Here is a 20,587-nt window from a genome sequence, read left to right as displayed (position 1 = left end):
ATTTGTTTGTCACTTCGTCTGTTTTTCTAACACAAAAGGATCAATGTATTTGGTATCAATGGAAAGCTCTGTTTCCCCTCTTTCATCTGATATGCGTAGCATCTCTGTGCGATGCCGGGTTTGCCAGTAATTCAAACGAGACTGGATGTGCGGGTGAACGCAGAGCAATATAGACTGTAAATATGATATACTTTGATTTAACTTCATGACTTTCATACTTGATCGTACAGACAAGTGCCTAGTCTCGTTGGAATGCCCCGCTTCTGCTCTTTCGTGCAATACAGGTCTCATCTCGCTGCGACTAATAATTGCGGAGCAATGTAACAGTGAAGAATGGGTGTGTTTTTTGATGCACTTTGCGCCAGTCGGGCTCAGTATGTGTGGATTGTTTGCACTCTTTTGGACACAGATCCACTGTTTATAAGCCGATAGCATACATGTAGGCTACTATTTGTAAGACAGGACAGGACAGGACAGGAGCATACAAAATCACGTAACCCACCATTCAATCTCTATTGACGAAATTTTCACTTGTCGCACCTTGCCATGCCTGTTGGCAAGGTGCGCCCCTGGGCCTAGTGTTACACGTTGGCTAAGGAATTGACGCTAAACATGAGACGTCTAAACGTGCATAACGCATAACGCATAGCCTATTGCATTAGAAAAGAGTCGTTTCAAGTCGTGTATTGTGCAACAGGAGCGTTCAGACTAGGCCCTATTCATGGGTTTCATCAGGTCCCTTTGCACAGGTGTATTAATCAAGCACCATGCAGTCTGCATTGATAATCAAGGTGCTTGATTTTATGCACCTGTGGAAAGGGACCTGATGAAACCCATGAATAGAGGGATATAAAGGGAGTATGGGTTGACAATGGATATTGACACCCCTTTGTATGCTATAGGCTATGAATGGCATTCATTTTCATTGAGATATTAATATTGTTGTGTTAAAACCCTTCAACTTTGTATGCATTTTCAGAATGAGGGAAATTAAAGAAAATGAGGCACTTCTTGTGCAACAGGTGGATAGAGGCTGTAAGAGCAGTTGGAAGTGGCCCTGGTTGAAGCTAGAGGCCACAATTGAGGTTCAATCAGTGAAATGCAAGTTCCCCCTGTCTGACTTCTTCAAAAAAATTGAAAAAAAAGGGTGCGCTAAGTGCACTCTTTGTGTAAAATAAATAAATTACTCTAACAGAGGAGTGCATGCCCTATATGCACACTGTCAAACTTCCATACATGTACAGAAAGTGACCTCTGTTTTATCCATTCAAAGTGTGGCACAGCTCCTCAGAAAGGAGAATCCTCTACCAGCTACTCAGAGTCAGGTCTCAGCATCAGAGAAAATCAGGGAAAGTGTAAAGCTTCCGATACCTATGTGTGATCGCATTTCTCATGCGGAGGTGAGTGCATGTTTGTAGGCTATAAAGCAGGGGTCTCCAACAGGCAACTCTGGAGCTACCAGTAACTCGCCACCTGCATAAGAGTAGTCAAAGGGTCAAAGGAAATGTAAATAAATCTCCAGGCCTATCAGTAATACCAATGTAAGAGTAGCTATAGCTCTCGGCCACGTTGATTTTGTCTTAAGTAGTTCTTAGAAAAAAAAGGTTGGAGACCCCTGCTATAAAGGATCACAAACAGTTGGGGGAAAAAGATAAATTATTACATTTTGATTAAATGACAAGGAAACTTAATCTTTAGAGATATTATGAAAAATATGTTAATCACAGAGCCATTAATTATTAATTCATGTATTTGTCATCTTTTCATTAGGCAACTGTCCTGGCTGTCATGGCTGAGCACTCCATACCTCTGTCCAAAGCACCCGTGTTGGTGGAATTGTCCCGGATTCTAGCACGAGACCCGGCAGCTCTGAGCAGAATTAAATTATCTCGTACTGCAGCAACTTATAAGATGGTGTATGGCCTTGGTCAAACAATTGCAGAGAAAACGTTCTTTAACTTGAGGCAGTACCCTTTTTCTCTTAATGTGGATGAGAGCACCTGCAGCAGTAACAAGAAAGTCCTTGCTCTACTTGTAAGCTACTTCCATGAAGAGCAAAATGATGTTGTGATTGAACATTTGTGCTCTCTTGAGGTTATGAAAGTCAATGCAGCCAGCTTGGAGAAGGCCATGTCTGACTTCTTTCAGGAGAAACACATTCCTTGGTCAAACCTTGTCAGTATAATGTTGGACTCATGCAACGTAATGCGTGGTAGCAAGTCAGGGCTTAAGACTCGTATTAGGCAGAAGTACTGCCCTACATTGCTTGATGTCGATGGAGATTCCTGTCACCATGTTCATAATAGCGCAAAAAAGTTTGCAGGACCCTTTGAAAACTACTTGGAGGGGCTTTTCACGGATCTCCACACTGACCATCAGTGGGCATCAGATCAGGTACAAGAAAACCCATATATATATTTGTATATATATTAATTTGTATTTGTATTTGTGTTTGTATGTTATAATCAATAGCTAATGCAGCTTGTACTGAAACTTGTTTGTTCTGTGCACTGAAGGGAAGCCAGACATTAGTCCACAAACTGCATGACAAGCAGCTTGAAGTCCTCATCAACTTCCTTGCTTGCTTTGTCAAACCCGAATGCCTGAAAATGTCACCCAAGAAACTGATGAAATTGGACTTGGCAGATAAGACTGTGCACTCCCAGGTCTATGTTGGAAAGGTGGCCGAAGGTCTGATTGAAGCCCAACCACAACACCCGGTTTGTGTTTGAAATATAGTTACCATTAAGAATGCATTGCATTGTGTTAATATACAAGTGTTTTGGGAAATGTTTTAATGCAACTATTGTGTAGATAATATAAATTACTCCATGTCATTAGAGTTATAGTACTACCTAGAAATAAGGGGGCAAGTTACATTACAGAAAACTTGATTTATGTGTATAAATGTTTATCCTTCCAAACTCTCTAACATTATCTTGCATTGCCTCTCTTGTATGTTATATGCTATATGTTACAGGTCATTGTTGACTTCCTTGAGAAGGTCAAAGAGGCCTATGTAACTTGTGGAAGTTACATGCAGAGCAAACTGCCTTTGCAGAGTGCAACTTTACAGGCCTTGTCTTCGATTGACCCTGTCGTTAGGGGTCATTCCCGGGCAGTGGAAGAATTAAAGAAACTGGCTGGTATGTTGAAGCACCTCCTGCCAAAGGATAGTGACATCACCAGAGAGATCATCAGATACAATGTGGACCCAACATTGGCAAGGTATGATGGGGACAGCATTGTGAAGTGGTGGGCACATGTGATGACCATGGAGAAATACCCAGCTCTTACTAAGATGATCAGAGGTGCACTGTCCATCTTCCACGGCCCAATGGTGGAGTCCTCATTCAGCCTGATGGGTGATGTAATTGACCAGCAACGTTCGAACATCAACATCTCTACATTCAACTCCATCCAAACAGTAAAGTATCTGTTGAGGTCAAGAAGCACAGTTGCCATCTTGATGTTCAAAAGAGACGATGTAAAGCTGGACCCAGTTGATAAAGGAATTTGCCAGAATATGAGGGCTGCAGGAAGAAAGGATAAGGAAGAAAGAGAAAGGAAGATGGCGGAGAGATGGAGGAGACTGGCTGAATTTGGCTGCAGCACATCTTCTGGAAGTGCAGTCAGCAAAGGCCACAGCTGAAGCTGTGGAGAAAGAGGCCCGGCTGAGGCATGCAGCCAAGCAAAGGAATAGAGCAAGATAGAAGTCACTACAGAAACTGCAGGAAGTGGCGAGGAAGAAGGAGTAAAGATGGACTGACAACCAGCTAGAAGGGGGTTGGGAGACAAGGGGATGTTGAAATACTGAGTGAATAAAACATAAGGGTAAAGATGGACTGCTAGAAGTTAAAGAAACAGTTCTGATTGCTTGTTGGTCAAGTCAGTGAATAAACCTGCATTGTGGTGTATAACAGAGTGACTAAATGTTGTTTATGGGGGAGGGAGGGGCGATTAGATGGGTGTGTTTGGCGAGATGTCGGTGTGTGCGTGGGGGGGGGTGGCAGAGAGGCGGGGTGTTTGGGTGATACCTCTCGGGGGGGGGGGGGGGGGGGGGGGGGGCGGGGGGCGGGGGGCGTTTGCATCCCTGAATTATGGAGAGGCACACGGAGGACGGAGCAATCATGGCTAGCGCAATAAATAAAAGGCAGACCCCCGACACTTTTTTCATTCTCTACACAACTAATACGTCTTATGAGGGTCTGCTAAGTTCCCGATGAACACCTAAACCCCGTGGAACACTTTTCATAACACTGACATTGGGCAAAGGATCCACGATTGTGTTTGGTGTGACTAAACTATCACGTCGTCCAGCTGAATTACTGCTAGGCAGAGACGCACGAAGCATGGCATTGATATTCATGATATTCCCCTTCAGAATCACTGTCAGCGAACAGAAGACCCAGTACTTCATTCCTGGTAAACTTTTTTGATGTGTTTAGACGATTATCTAATGCTAATAGTCGTTTATGTTACCGCTCCGGTACAATGGCTCACAGCAAACTAGCTCAGCTGATTTAAAGCGCCCTTGCTCGAATATTTTGTATAGAAGCATGACGTAATTCTGAGTCAGGGACGTAGTATGACATGTCTGGCAACTAGTGGTAGGGAGTTTGAACGAAGTTTGACACCCTATTTGACTAAATCGGCTGTTTTATGCAGTACCGCATCTTGTCGATTATATCCGCCTGTGGCGCTTAGAGGGTTAAAGCTTGAAATTCAATGACATGAAATGAAATGTTTTAGTCATACAAGTACAGGTATGAAATTGTGACAGTATCCTTATCTCTATGTCAAATTTAAAATCAATAAGTAAAAATAAGCAACCCAACAAGGACTAGAGAGAAACACAATAGTGAGAAAAAGGATGAGTGAAACAATAGTATGGCAATCTAACCTTGGGTCAAGTGCTGTAGCAACTTTCATCAATGTGCTGTTGATCTTCTCCTTGCGCTCATCCATGTCTGCTGTGAAGGTTCCCTTGAACTTGATCAGGTAAGCTGGGTCGTCCTCAGTATCGTCCATCACTCGGGACAGATAGATAGATAGATAGATACTAAGGGGAAATTCAAGAAATGCGAAGGCGCCATCCTCTTCAAAGGGTGGGGGCAGTGTAGTGAACGGTGTTTACTGGCCACGATGGCTGTGCCCCCACCGACCAAATCGACTGATTGATTGATTGATTGAGGAGTGGTACACCTGCAGCTTGTTGACCTGTGTGTGAGCAGGGATAAGGAGTTGCGAGTTGGGGTGTGCCAGAGAACTCGGGCTGGGTTGAGTCGTGCGGCCTAACAGGCTTGTGTGTGTGTGTGTGTGTGTGTGTGTGTGTGTGTGTGTGTGTGTGTGTGTGTGTGTGTGTGTGTGTGTGTGTGTGTGTGTGTGTGTGTGTGTGTGTGTGTGTGTGTGTGTGTGTGTGTGTGTGTGTGTGTGTGTGTGTGTGTGTGTGTGTGTGTGTGTGTGTGTGTGTGTGTGTGTGTGTGTGTGTGTGTGTGTGTTGTGCGTGTTGTGCGCGTTGTGCGCGTGTGTGTGCGGGCATAGTTAGCCCCAGGCCAGGCACAATGCTGGCAGCACCACTGAGCAAGATACAAACTTCTCTCCTCCTAGAAGTTCAGATACATACCTGCAATAACATGAAAAAAGCTATTAATTGTTGTAGCCTAATTCAAACATAGTTCACACAGACACACACACACACATTTACCTGCACTGCTCCAATGCAGCTTCAAGCTTCTTCATTATGACCGCCGCTAGCGTAACTAGGGAAGCGGTCATACAGTTGTTGTCAAAGGTTTTTTTTTTTTTCGTCATCGATGCTGAATTTGTGATTTGCACCCCCATGGTAAAATTTTCAGATGAGATGTTATGAACTGCACCAAATTTCATGTGTATGATTAACCTGACACCCTCTGGGAGTATGCCAAGTTTTCTCTTTCTCTCTGTGGGTATATCTGTGTTTGTGCCTGTGTGTGTGCGTGTGTGCCTGTGTATGTGTGTGTTTGTGTGCACGTGCGGGCATGTGTGTGTGTGTGAGTGTGTGCCTGCGTGTGTATGTGCACTCATACACAAAAGCAAGCGCACACATGCACACACTAATTTACATACAGAAAAGTTGCAGTAAGGGATGGAGTAGGCGATGGAAACAAAGGGTGATTGATATTTGCTAGAGATGCACCGATATGGAATTTTAGGGCCGATAACGATAACCGATATTTATCGGCTTGTTGTGGCCGATACCGATACGATAACCGATATTACTGTTGGAGAAAAAATATTCAAAAATACATTCAAAATTCAATTACAATACATTACATGCATAATTTAATTGCAGTAATTGTATACTACCAGTGATGGACATAACTCATAATAGTCCTCAGTGGTACAGCAGTCAACAACAGCAATAGCCTGGGCCTATGCGTGGCTCCTTTAAGTGAACATGACGTCATTGAGGTGCGAGTGAGTGAGTGACAAGGGACAGTACATGAATCGTTCTCATATGGAGTAAACACTCAATGCAGATATATGGCTTGAAGCTGTGAAAAATACATAACACACCAGCAAAACAATTCACTTCTGAGTAGGCTGAGTTTCGCTCTCTGCTTAGGTTAAAATGACGATCGTTCAGGAGAGGATTTTGGGCTGCATAGATAGATTAAACACATATCTTGTTAGAATGGTGAAATACATCCACACAGCTGGCATTATTTTCAGGAAGAAGTAGCCAACCAAGCTCAAGTAGCATGCAGCCAGACGGGCCTGTAGTTGGGAAATTAGGGCTTTAAAAAATATCGGCGCAAATTATCGGCCGAAATTCTGTTATCGGACCGATAATAATATTTTAAAAATGTCACTTATCGGCCAACAATATATCGGCCGCCGATTTATCATGCATCTCTAATATTTGCAGAGAGAATGTGCAGGACTGAGCGGCGGTCATATTGTGTATCGCTTTGCGGTACATCTAGTTTTCTCTAGCTCAGTAGCTGTTCCATCTTGTCGAGACTTCCTGCGTCAGCGACTCTTTCTTGAGATGGTGTGTGATTTGTTGTTGCTCGAGCTCCACGGCATTGGCGGGGCTATGCTTAAAGTGTCCAACTATACTTTTCGGTATTTTGCCAATGCGCTGTCAAATGGGCTGTTGTGTAGCGATACCGTGACTGCTCGGTGTACACTGTGTGCGATGCACGGCATATGTTCAAATGGGAGCTGTCTGGCTGCAGCAATCATATTACGTGCACTGTCCGTGGTCAGTGAGACCACTTTGTTTTCGATTTCCCACTCTCTGGCTACTTTCATGAAGTGTTCTGCAACAGTGTCAGCGAAATGCCTCTCTTCTGTCTTCATAACAGTCAAAGCATGCGACTTAAGTTCCCACTGCGGGGTGAAATAATGTGCTGTGACCCCGAGATAGTTTTCATTACTGAGGGACGTCCAGTAATCTCCCGTTAGCGCAACTGTATTTGTCTGCCCCAACGCCAGCTCTACCTTAGACTTCTCTGTTTCGTATACATTCTCAATGCGGCTAATAATAGTGGCTCTGGAAGGAGCTTCGTAGGACCAGTCATTGGATGCGATGCGAATGATCTCAGTTAGACCCTCATACTCCACAATGCTAACGGGCCTACATGCAGTGGCCACCCACTTAGCTATGGCGACAGTAAGTTTATTTTTAGTTGCAGTGTCCATGTGCCTGTGTCGAAATCCATCCATTGTCGCCTGGTTCTGACGCGGAGGAGGCAGAGAATTTGAATCAGCGGTGTGTTTTGCCATCAAATGGTACTTAAGACTACTCTTGCTACGATGGTAACTCAGTTCACACCGACAGTACGTGCATATCACTTTGGGCTTATCAACTGACCCATCTGGCAATGTTTTATAGTTAAACTTTCCATTCAGTATTTTGTTAGCGTCCATTTTCACGCCTTCCGCAGGACATCTAAACTTTGTGGAGCGCACTTATTTTTTGCTTCCGGTTTACAGCCGGATCCTGCAGTTTTTCTAACGTGGCCACAGCAGTTTATAAAAAAAAACTTGTCACCAGTCAGAAAGAGCGTTAATCTCGCGAAAGAGCGTTAATCACGCAGTTAAAATTATGTTGCGTAAACGCATTAATAACGCAATATTTTTGACAGCACTAATTTGAACATATTTTTGAAAGTACTCTGATATACCACTAAAAATATACTTACTTTAGAGTGTACTGTACAGAAGTGTACAGCAGTAGCACTTCTAATAAAGTGAGATGATAGTACACTTTCAAAAAGTATACTAACAATTGATTTAAAAACACTAAATTACCACTTTAAGTATGTCAATTTTAATACACTTAAAACAACTATACTTATATCAAATTTAAAATGCACTAACAACAAAGTATACTTTCAGAAAGTACAATCAAAAAACATTCTGATTATTATAGATATAATGATAATAAAATATATTTTGAATACACTTCAAATAAAGCACAAAAAGCAAGAAGCATACCTGTTTTACACTTCATGTACTTCATTCATATTACTAATACACTTAAGTATGCTACTTTTTTACCTGGGAAGAAGGTGTGAGCTTCTCTATTGAGATTAATAGCTGCAATTGATGATCTCAGCTCAGGAGGCAAGTTGGCCAAAATCCAATACACTGCAGTGATTTTGTGCTTTTTCTTGGATGTACCAAGAGGATTACACACCTCAAATCATCAATGTAAAGAATTAATGACAATTTAGGCTCACTTCCCTCATAAAAATAATTTCCTTTAAAGTGACTGCCATTAAGGAATGATTCAAAAGAAGACTGGGCACTTGATTTCTCTTTGAACAAATGCTGGAAATTGCTGTCTTATCACCTGCGTTAATATTTTCAACAGAGGCACATACTGGTAACTTCTCTTTTGACTTGCATCCAAACTATATTCCACAGGATCCACAATATCCAAATGAGTCTTGAAATACTGCCTTCTTTTAAACACTGAGCCAAAAGGACCACCTAATGCAGTTCCAATAGGATTGGAGTTACACAACTCTTCCACAAACTCTTCAATACTCTCTTCACTAACCGCAAAGTTATTTTTGGTTAAATGTGATTCAACAATCTTGCGCACACAAGAAACTGATGACAAGCTAGAAATAAACCGGAGTTCTTCAACCAGGTCATCAATGCAGCGAGTAGATACATTATATATACATTCTAACTTCAACAGCATCAAGGCAGTTCTCTTAATGATCTGTGATGCACCTGGAAGCTCATCACTACTGCTAATGCACAAACTTTCGCTACTGCTGAGTGGCTCAGCAGCCAGACACCTCTCAGACTCCCTTTCTATGATAACATCTGCCTTAAAATCTTTGTAAGAATGTGGATTATGACGTCTGCTTTTGTGTGTCACAAAGGTTCCATATACATTGGTCTTAAAATCACAACCATGAAATACACATTCAACTGTTTTAAGACCTATGAGATGATGACCCAAATGCTGGAAATACTCTTTTTCAGAGGATTTATATGTGTTGCAAATTCTACACAGAAAAGTCAATGCTACTTCTGTATTTGAAGTTTCATCAGATATATGGTACCTAGTGAGATGTGTACGAAGCGCATTAAGAGTTTTAAAAGAACATGGGCAATCAGAATGGAGACATGGTGTAGAATGCCCATGTACAAATGCCTCGTGAAACAGTCTATAATGTTTTAATAGACCTCCCTTTAACAATGTCCTAAATGGACATATCTTACAGAGCCACAGCATGATCTACACTACATGTTTAAGAAAAGGGCAAGCTTACAGATAGGAACTGGTCACGGGTGTTGTAGTGTTGTAGTGTTGTATTCTCTAACCTGCAACATAAAAACAGAAATATCACTCAATCATTTAGGCAGAAGTTTAATTCTTTTTTTTTTAAAAAAATGCATGATAATACAGTAATCTGTTTAGTAAGTACTGAAATAATATTAATAAAAAGAAACACAAACAATAAAACTTTACTAGGCTGGGTAAATCCTCCCTGACCAGCCGACCAGCCCAGCTCAGGCTGGGAACCTGCACATCTATCTCCCCTGCTTCCTGTCTACAACCTTTGGGTCCAGTCACAAACTAGCTTATCCAAAAGACGCACCAGATCATTGGTCTGATTGATTGAAGAAGTCATTTGAATGATGCCCATTGATTTCATCTTGAACAGTAGAAATAAAGTGCAGACTCCTCAATGTTGTTACAGTAGATGTTTATTGTTGTCTCTTTTTTTTAGTATTTATTTATTGATATGTATTGTTGTCTGTGCTTGAATGTTCAATGTGGCTCCATTAAGTGCAAGACGAATTCCCCTCAGGGCAATAAAGGTTTCATTCACTCCCCATACTAATGTTCAATCTTAAAAGATTGAGCTTATTATGGTGATAGCCAGACTACTACTTTACCAGATTGAATAATGAATTTATAACAAAGTGTATTCAGAGGGCTTAAGTGACTATAAATACACTTTGTTATAAATTCATTAAGTGACTAGGTGACTAGGTGTTTGGCTCCTAGATCAGCATGGTTTAGGTCCTTGTAGTGGGACTCTGCCTAAATGATGATGTTATAAAAATGTGAAAATGGAGGGTATACACATTTGAAGATGAATGTACAAGCAATGTCTGCAAAAACATCTGAATTAACATCAAATTCCAGCGAGAACAGCGCACAGTAATTACTAAAGCTACAGAACGTACTGCATATTGGGCTCTAGAATGTTTTATTACTCCGAAAATAGAAAAGGTTCAAATAAGGCTTAAAACGCTTCAGATATAACATTGTTTATTAGACGTAAACATGACGCCAAAATGAATGGAGTTCAATGGAATGCTAGCTGGAAGCGGTCTACACCAAGCCGCCCACTGTCTGCCTACGCTCACCGAATGTTCGGCAGTTCTATCTCCTTGGCAATTTTCACCAAAGATTCCAGAGCGGAGCTTCTCACGCTAACGGTCGTGTTCGACACACAGTTGTGTGTCCGTGTCCCTCCCAGTCACAGCATGAGCTAACTGCCCACAACACCCATAACTAGCAGGTTTAATGTGCGCGACCCTCATTGACAAGGTGGTCTTATTAGTGAGAAACAGTTTATCTGTTGCAGGTCTTTGCTGTGAGAATTATACACAAATATATATGCATGAAACACATTCCTGTTGGCTTGCACACAAAATCATCGTGTCAGAAACAGTTCAGCACTAGCAGCTAGCTCTTTAGCGGCTACTTTTAGTTCTGGTCATCAAAATCTGTAAGCAACCCGAAGTGCACTCAAAACGTAATTCCCTTACTATATACTTATACCTATTAGTGGGATTTAAACGATCCATAGAGATCATGTCGATGTGCCCTTTGACAGTAAATAGGTGTAATTCTCCCTGCCATATAGCCTAACGTTAGGCTATGTAATAGCCAAGGAGTGCTATCGTTTTATTTAATGAAAGCAATATAAGCAAGCTGCGTATCAACTTACAAAATAGTTTAGATGATGCACAAAGCAAATGGTGGAAAATATACGTTTTAGAACTTACCTAGATTAGTAGATGTCGCGGATGTCTACAGATCTTACCCGCATGCGGCTTCGATCCGTTGGGGTGTGGAGAGACAAGAGGCAGTTTTTTGGATATTCAAAATATTTGAGGAAAAGAGGCTGCACATTTATCAGCGAGAAATTGCGCAAATTGCCACAATTAATTTAGGGAGCATGTTTTCAGCAGTTAATTCACGCAAATGTAGTTGATTTATTTGGGAAAATACATAGTAATATTTTTTTCACGGCCACTACTTCAAGAAATTAAGACATACTTGATTTTTTTGTGTAATCTCCCTGGCACCAGGATTCATTTTTTACAGTGTAGTGTAGCAGCGAAATAGAAACGTTTTAGACATACTTTGACACGTTTGCCAAGAGCTGCTGAGCAACCCTCTGATTGTGTTAAGGCTGCCATACTCCAGAATTGTCCATAGGGGGCACTGCTTATTCAACTTCACTCAGTTTCCTCTCTCATCATGTCACTCTCAGCAATTTACAGACTGGAGAGAGTCTTCATTTAATATAATTCACTTAACCCATGAGCACTACAGTATATGAGATTTACTGCGCATCTTAGGGAAACAAGGAATATAATTACTATGTTTCCAAAATCAAGCTTCCAATATTCTCCGCTGTCCCAGCTATTTTCCAACAGATCAGCTGCATTTCTCTGAGCATGTACAGTAGTCTTAGTCTGAAAGTCATATTGGTTTACACTGTACAACATCAGAATATCAGACTAAATATCCTCTAGACTATTACAATAGATTGTTGCCTACCTGTTAGTAGTAAGACCACTGCATAGTCAGACCATTGCAGATGATTCAAAATGCAGTGGCACATTTGATCCTTGATCAGTCAAAGAAGCAAAGAAGGCACAGCTACTCTATTAGATATGCTCGTCATTGGCTTCCTAGCTGTCAGAATTCAATTCAGATCCCTCAGTTTGGCCTACAGGAAACAGGAACTGGACCTTGTTATCTTCACTGCGGTCCTGTGATGAACATCAGCTATGTTGACCTTCCATCAACACTAAAACGTCAGTCAAGACCTTACCTTGTATCTAACTAATTAATTTCACACACAGGGTCATGGTTTGGATTATGATTATTGTTACCATGATGGTTTGCTATTGTTATTAATTTGTTAGGATTATTTAGTCAATTACTAATTTTAGATTAGTCTATTACTATCAGCATGACCACCATAAACTGTACATTTGTGAAGGGTTAAAGGAGATTTGGTATATATGGGTACAGTATGTGTATTGGTCTTTCTCACATAATGTTACCCACCAAAAACAATTAAAATTGAGTATGAAAAAAACCCATATTTATTGTTAATTGTTATTTTTGTATGTTTCATGCAGATATGAACAAAAGTGTCTGTCAAGAACCATAACTGTGCTTCCTTCCTTCCAGTGTACACCTCTAGAAGAAAGAGAGCTATATGACTATAATAGAGTTTAGATGTTTTTCCAGAGAACACCTGGAACGTGTTCAGCACCATGGACAGAGTCTTACAGGATATGTAGTCCATACAGAAATGGGCCCTAAGACTACTATTCCATGCACACACAATCAGTGCTATTCTGGCTTACCAGTGGCAAAATTAATTAGGACAATAAATTCACACATGAACAACATACTATAACACAATCGTTGCCCCAGAACAGCAGGTGATTTCACCATCTTAGTGCAGGTTGTTATATCAGCATTGCGATTACAATTATTGTCTTTATTCAAATGTATGTATTACATTTGAGCTACTTGTGGTAATGTACAAAAACAAGCACATTGCATAATAAAGCATCAAACTTAACTTATGCAATAATACAAATGTTACAAGATTCAATAGAAAATGCACATAATATAATGAGGACATCTCATAATAATTCTTAATCTCAAATAACAAGCTTTAATCAACACAAACCAAGCAGGCACAGCGGTTTACAAACATCACTAAAGAATTCATCGGGAAATGGGTCAGATAGTCATAATGTAGGCTATTACAAATCTATGTCAATAAAACAATAATTCACTAATTAAAACACTAATTCATGCAGAGGCTACTGCCCACAGCTTGGTGCATGGAGGTGTGTGAAGCTAGCTAACGCTATTTGCTTCTCGCTAACACTGGGAACATTGAGCTGAGATGTGTGTGTACAGAACACCTGGCCAGATTCTTCCTGTCTTGCTCCTGCTCAAGTGCACCTCAGGTTTCCCTTTAGATTAACATTACTCCAATAAAGATGCAATGACTAACCATCACACTGAATAGGCTGGGGCCCTATAAAGGGGGTACTGAGGTGGTAGAATAAACAAAATGAACAAACAGGCAGTGATGCCTCTGCTGAGACTGTTAGCTGCGTGACACACAGCCGCCCTTGATGCGGTTACAGAGCGCTATTGTACTTGGCAGAACACAGGCTACATCCCATCTTCCTGACTTTTACATTCTTGCTGGAGCCCGGTCCCCTCAGCATCCTTAATGCAAGCCCCCCGCCCCCTCCTATCTCCAATTTACCTGCAACAGCTGTAATCAATAGAACATTTGATCATGATGAAATGTCTCAGTACATGAGTTTCCAGTCTTCAGTCTTTGCTTTCTTTCACGTTTTACATCAGAGTAAACAACTTCTGGGTGGTTCAGCTCCTTGTTCTTTGTTCCCTTGTGTTTTCTTTTCGAAAAATCCAAAGCAGCGTAGTTCATTCTCTCAGCATCACTCTCCTGTTGATTTCAAATAGACTATAGTACATTATTTCTACACTACTGAATGGACTGTTATACGATGCTCTTCATGGCAAAGCACACTGTTTAGCAGAGAATGTACATCACCTAGTTACACAATGAAAGACAATGGCTCTAAAAAATTCTAATATGATTTAATGAGACATTCTGAGACACGTTCTGTAAGGTGATGAAATGTATTGTGATATCTGAAGCCTTTCCTTTTCCTTGTTCTGTAAGGGTTAAAAACCCTGCCATAAATACTGCTTTTCTTTACAAATAATTATCTGACTTACCCGAGTTTCCTCCACCACGGAGTTGTTACAGTGCAGAGTTTGATTTTGAGCGCTCTCTGTTAAACAAATACACACACACACACACACACACACACACACACATGCACACACAATCCAGCATATATCTCAAATGCAATGCATCCGAATGCATGACACCAAATAATGATGTTATTTTTTATGTAACTTTTAATGTGTTTAGCTTTTAGCTCTCTGAATTACTGCTTACACTTGTACGTGTCACTGTATTTAGCTATGCATATGCGTACACACACACACACACACACACACACACACACACACACACACACACACACACACACACACACATCAGTTTGCTAATAAAATGGTCTCTAACCCCTATATGCAGTGGATGAATAGAGTACTCACCTTTGCAGTGTTCACACACAGGTCTTCTCAATCGGGAAACAATTAGGAATATCATCACAGCAACACACACACTTAACACCACTCCCAACCCAACCACATAACCTATCAAGGTCTCTAAAAATGGCAAAAATACAAACATGGAAGAGACCGTTTAAAAAAATATGTCTTCTGCAAATACAGTTACAGTAATTCCAAATGGAAACAGCTTATCAACAATATTTTTTTCTCAAAACCTTCCTCTCAGTGTTTGCTTTCGTCTGTGCTATGCAAAGTATTTAAAATTACTTATCTATATTCCCAATGGTTGTTTCATACCTAATGGCAGTATTTCTTCAAGTAAATTCCATATTATACTTATTCTTCACAACATGCAGTATAGTCAACAATTAAAATGTCAGAAATAGTATTCACCTTTTTCAGAGAATATGTCACAAGCTGTGGTGTTGCCTGTGCTGTCTTGAAGCCTTGATTCACTTTCTGTAAAGTAACCCCAGGATCAACAACAACCCTAACGATAACAGCAAAAAATATAATAATGATACTACTACTACTACTACTACTACTACTACTACTACTACTACTACTACTACTACTACTACTACTACTACTACTACTACTAATAATAATAATAATAATAATAATAATAATAATAATAACAACACTAATAATACCTTCTTTATTCAAAGGTGTCCCACTGCCAAACTTCACAACAAGTGTTGAACAATAGCCACAATAATAAATGCCTGAATCTGAATCTTGTAAATTGTAAATTTGCAAATGATATGTTCCATTGTTGTTGATCGCTTTGAATCGTTGTTCACTTAAACCATCATATTGTGCAAATGTTGTTGAATGTTTAAAAGTTCCCAGGACATATTCGAGCTCTTCTGGTTGTTTCATCCTAATCCAGAAAATGGTTTTAATGTCAGATGTTAAATTCATTTTACATCTGAGAGTCACATTCTCTCCAGTCTTAGCTGTTATTCTGGTATCTGGCTGATCTGGTGTTCCGTCTGAAGGAGAAACATTCACACACACACACACACACACACACACAAATGAAGAAAAAATAAGAAAAAGACGAACGTAATTTTATTTGTGGTAAAAAGTTAAACAGAAAATGTGATGAATGTACAGTATGGTAGTTATGCTTATTCATGGTAAATATAGAGTCATCAAACATGGAAAGGTAATAACAGTGTGGATCAATGGTAACACCATAGGTTGTTTTATGTTTTGAATGTACTGTAAGATTTTGTGTAATATTCGGTCTTACCTGTGCATACGTGTCTGATCAGTAACAGGAGCATGTATGGAAAGACCATCTTTCCAAAGCTAACACATGAACGAAAAGGTGAGTAATTTTTCTTGATCTACATTACTGTGGACAGTTAATTTTGAAAGCAACCTGACAATACAGAATTGGCATCATACTGAGTGAGAACCATTTCAGCTTACAAATTAGGAGCCTCACTAGCGCAAATACAATATACGTGATCTTTCACATAGTGGGTACCCCATAGTCTACACTTCAGTGATACCCTGCAAGTTGAAAAACAAAGAGGCCCAGACATATTGCATGAGAACGAGGAGAAAAGGCTCATGTGTGCTGCATGATGTACCAAAGTTGCATAGTGCACTAGAAAGAGCTGCAACAACAGAGACACTGTTGTCCTTAACTGTACCAATATATTGCTTCTTTGTGCATTTGCATTGAGTACATGTAACATGTACTTCCTGATACCAAAATATTTTAAGCGATTCAATGCTTTGAGCACTAAAGTATTTCCCTGCTTTTTAAAGAAATGGTATTTAAAAAAATGATGTAAGAATTAGCCTATTTAAGAAATTCTCTTTGAAACAAATGGTTGGTTACAGTGTTGAATTCAATTTCTGATAGATTCATCACAAAATGCCTTTTCTTACCTGCGGTCATGTACTTAGTTGATCAGTATCAAAATCGCACTGTGTGATTACAGCACCCGGAAAGAAATGAGAGATGAGCTGGGTGGTGCTGTCTATCATAGCGTGTGATGACGTGGAAAGATATCACCCTTTGTGTTTGTTGAAGTTTGTTTTTATATAAGCCACAGTGGAAGCTTTAACCACACACATCACCATATCTGTTTCAAGCGGTCTTTTATCTTTTTTTGAAGACCTCTCGCAGTTTAGTGTCACTTATGGCGATAATTAATTTATTGTGTTCATCTCTATTGAAAACTATAATGGGACTATAGCCATAATATGTGTCACTACATTAAGTGCAAGACCAATTTCCCTTGAGAGCAATAACATGTTTTTTTAATTCATCATTTATTCAAGGCCACATGTTCAAATAAGGTGACTGCAGGTCCTGCAGGCCTCTCTTTGTTGTTGTTTTTTTTACATCCTGTTGTGGCCACATTTTTTTGAGAGATGAGCTCTGCACTGAGGTCTTGGTAGACCAGCACTGCATGCCTATGGCCTGCTCTTCCAGTCCCATATTCACAAACCCAAAGGACTTGTGTTCTGAGACATGCCCGCATGCATATCAGACCGCATCTTTAAACCAGATCACAGTGCCCCTGTAAAGTGGGTCAGTATATGGTAATGATCATAAACCCTCAGTGTAGAAGTGTAGGGTATGAGTCCAACATGGGGCTGATTTAAATCCGGCTGACCAGGTGAGAAACATGCAAGAGCACCTATAGGGATACAGTAGTAACGGCCCATGCAGTGCACATGTGAGAGTGGACTTGGTAAAGGTGAACACAAATAGTACTCTGAAAAACTGCAGTATGCCGTGAGCAAGTGGAAACTTTGAAAGATGCAGTGATATGTGTTACTCTGGGGCATGTCTAAAGTTTTATTTGTATCGGATCAACCAATGTAAAGCACACATTGAGCATGTTTGCTTGGACGCCAAACCTCATAGTTTATGATTATTCATAAAGTGTTGAGCTAAATCAGACCAGCGATATGACCATATGGTTATTAACCGTCCCATTAGAGCACAATAACATTCTCCCATTTGAATGAGGACAGAAGTGGCGGACATGCCCACAACTGAGCTACACTGTTTGCAAACTTCCCTCATTTTCCCACTAGTTATTCCCACTAGTTATTCCCAACGCTTTTCCCACTATTCCCACTAGATGACACTTTCACTAAGTCAACTAGTTTCACTAGTACTATACTGTAGCTGATGCTAATTGCCGTGTGCATGTGATTGACAGATTGTGCATGAACTCACTTTAGGTTTCCTTATGTCTAGTGCCCTATGCTGATTGCTGTGTGCATGATGTGATTGACAGATTGTGCAAGGTAGAAATTAAACTGAATTTGCATTAAATCGGATTGCACTTTCTGTTACTCTTGCACACTGGACTTCTGGACTATTGCTTATCTTGGCCTCTCTGTGGAGTGATCTTGCATTTCATTTTATTTTATGTACTGGTCCTTGTCTATCTGTCTTGTAATGCGGTCTACATGGCTACAGTATTTATTATCATCCCGTGGGATAATACATTTGGCTTGACTTGAGATTGTTTTAACTAATATTATGCTGCCAGATTTTTGCAACTCTACTGTACCTACAGGTCCATTGCATTCAGATTTTGATCTGTGCATTAATCTGAAATGAAACAAACGATCAATATCAGCAGCATGAAACAAGTAAACTCATTTAAAAATTATATGACAATTCAGTTGACCACATTTGACTTGATATGGATGATATTTACTTGTTTTTTATTTGTTTGTTTGTTCATTTGGGGGGTGGGGTATACAATCGCCACTGGTGTGAATGATCAAGCACTGGCAATATTTTAAAATAATCGGTGGTGAGGGCCCCTATCTTAGGGCCCCATAAGGGCTTGGGCCCACTCTGAGTGAAGGGCATTTGCTCTAACTACCACAATACTGTGCCAGAGCTGTGTGATCTTGACATGACAAATAATACGAGCAGTGTTGATTTCACCAGATGGCGCTAGAGGTAAAGAATAGAGCACCCAGAGTTGATTACTCAGATACTCAACGCTCCCAAAGTTCTACATTCAACCACAGCTGTAATCTTCCACAGGATGGTGCTGGTAACCTAGAACTCATGATGCGTCTTCCTGTTCTATGTTCTAAGAGATAGACACAAGACACACACACACACACACTTACACACACTTACACACACACACACACACACACACACACACACACACACACGCCCACACACACACACACACACAGACAAATTAACACACACACACACACACACACACACAGAAATAAATGCACGCACACACACACACACACACACACACACACACACACACACACACACACACACATGAACACACATACTGTATGTGCGTGCACACACACACACACAGACCATACATGCATAGAGAGACAAATAGGCTGTCTCTTACCCCCCTCTCTCTCTCTGTCGTAAAAATATTTTTTAAAAATCACACCACACCACAAGATGTTGTCAATACACTGCAAAATAGTTGAAATGTTTACAAATTTCCTCTTCCTCATACAGTACTTGTATCTCAAATCTGATACCATATACTATTTTTTTTAATCTGTACTGTAAATTAATTATATATTTATATTTTATAATTAATATACTCTATTAATTACTAATGTATACTATATTTCAAATGTATATAAAGTGTAGACTTTATAATATTTATTAATTTCACATAAAGCTGCTAAAATAAATGTGTTAACCCACAATGTTACACATGCAGAACAAACACATATTTAATATTGTAAATTGTAAAACTATAATAATTTAAATCTGTAAATATAAGACATTTTAAAATAGAGTAATACAATAAATAAATTAGCATGCAGTTGCAGCACAATGGATTGAAAAGCCACAAGAAGACAGCGTAGCACATACAGGCCGAGGCAGAAGGGCTTGATGGTCTTTTTGGCCCCCACCCACCATCGACCTCTCAGTCTTACCCTAACCCTAACCCTGTTCATAACCCTAGCACCTTCCAGACTACGCTGCATTGAAGTTGATGGCTGGGGCCAAATGTTGGCAGAAGGCTTCACGTAGGCCTTCATGTAGACTCATGTAGACTTAAAGAAAATCCAAAATTGAAAATGTATCTTGAAAAAGCTACAATAAAATCCACAATTTTTAAATTGATATTTTTTTGCAAATTAGTAAATTGGTGATTTCATTTAAAATACTTGCTGTCCTTTCCTGCAAACAATAAAGTTAGTCATAATACAAAGCCATCCTATTCCTACAACCATAAAAATCAGATTAACACACAATACACAATTAAGTATATAATATATTTAAAACACCACTAAGGTGGAGAAGCAGAGGTCGAGGTTCAGAGTGATATCTGAGCGCGCTCAGTAAGGCCTGTGCTGTAGAGTGAGAGGTGAGAGCTCAGTGCTGGTGTGTCTCTGTAATAAGAGGTGGCCCAGGGGTGTGAAGTTTCCACTAGTGTGTGCGACCAATCCGCTGCAACACCACGACATGAATAGCTTTGTTGATGGCGAGTGAATCGGTGGCTGGAAACTTCTAGACCCTGTGTGGTTTTTAGGTGTGAACCAACCATTCTTTCTACTCGCTGCCCCCCTTCCCCAACACTCTAAAACACACACACACACACACACACACACACACACACA

General features: G+C 40.2%; 1 protein-coding gene across 1 annotated transcript; it reads right to left on the bottom strand.

Moving 5' to 3' along the window:
* Positions 1 to 13,440: 13,440 nt before the first annotated feature.
* On the bottom strand, positions 13,441 to 16,989 carry LOC134095867 (T-cell surface glycoprotein CD8 beta chain-like). The gene is made up of 7 exons (XM_062549581.1): positions 16,877 to 16,989; positions 16,227 to 16,285; positions 15,622 to 15,963; positions 15,362 to 15,427; positions 14,951 to 15,064; positions 14,564 to 14,619; positions 13,441 to 14,267 (listed from the first exon to the last, which is right to left on the bottom strand). The coding sequence occupies exons 2-7, from the start codon at positions 16,273 to 16,275 to the stop codon at positions 14,079 to 14,081; spliced, it is 816 nt and encodes a 271-aa protein (XP_062405565.1). The 5' UTR covers positions 16,276 to 16,285; positions 16,877 to 16,989; the 3' UTR covers positions 13,441 to 14,078.
* Between the last annotated feature and the right edge of the window lie 3,598 nt (positions 16,990 to 20,587).

This window comes from Sardina pilchardus, chromosome 11 (assembly GCF_963854185.1).
Source record: "Sardina pilchardus chromosome 11, fSarPil1.1, whole genome shotgun sequence".
Lineage (NCBI taxonomy): Eukaryota > Metazoa > Chordata > Actinopteri > Clupeiformes > Clupeidae > Sardina > Sardina pilchardus.
This window is presented reverse-complemented; position numbering and strand designations above follow the sequence as displayed.

What these genes read in the sequence shown, in the direction of transcription:
- LOC134095867 (XM_062549581.1), bottom strand. Translation starts at nt 16,275, where the DNA reads ATGGTCTTTCCATACATGCTCCTGTTACTGATCAGACACGTATGCACA. An exon ending in TGTGTGTGAACACTGCAAAG is followed by an intron (nt 14,620 to 14,950) that starts GTGAGTACTCTA and finishes TTTGTTTAACAG; the next exon opens with AGAGCGCTCAAAATCAAACT. An exon ending in CCGTGGTGGAGGAAACTCGG is followed by an intron (nt 14,268 to 14,563) that starts GTAAGTCAGATA and finishes TGAAATCAACAG; the next exon opens with GAGAGTGATGCTGAGAGAAT.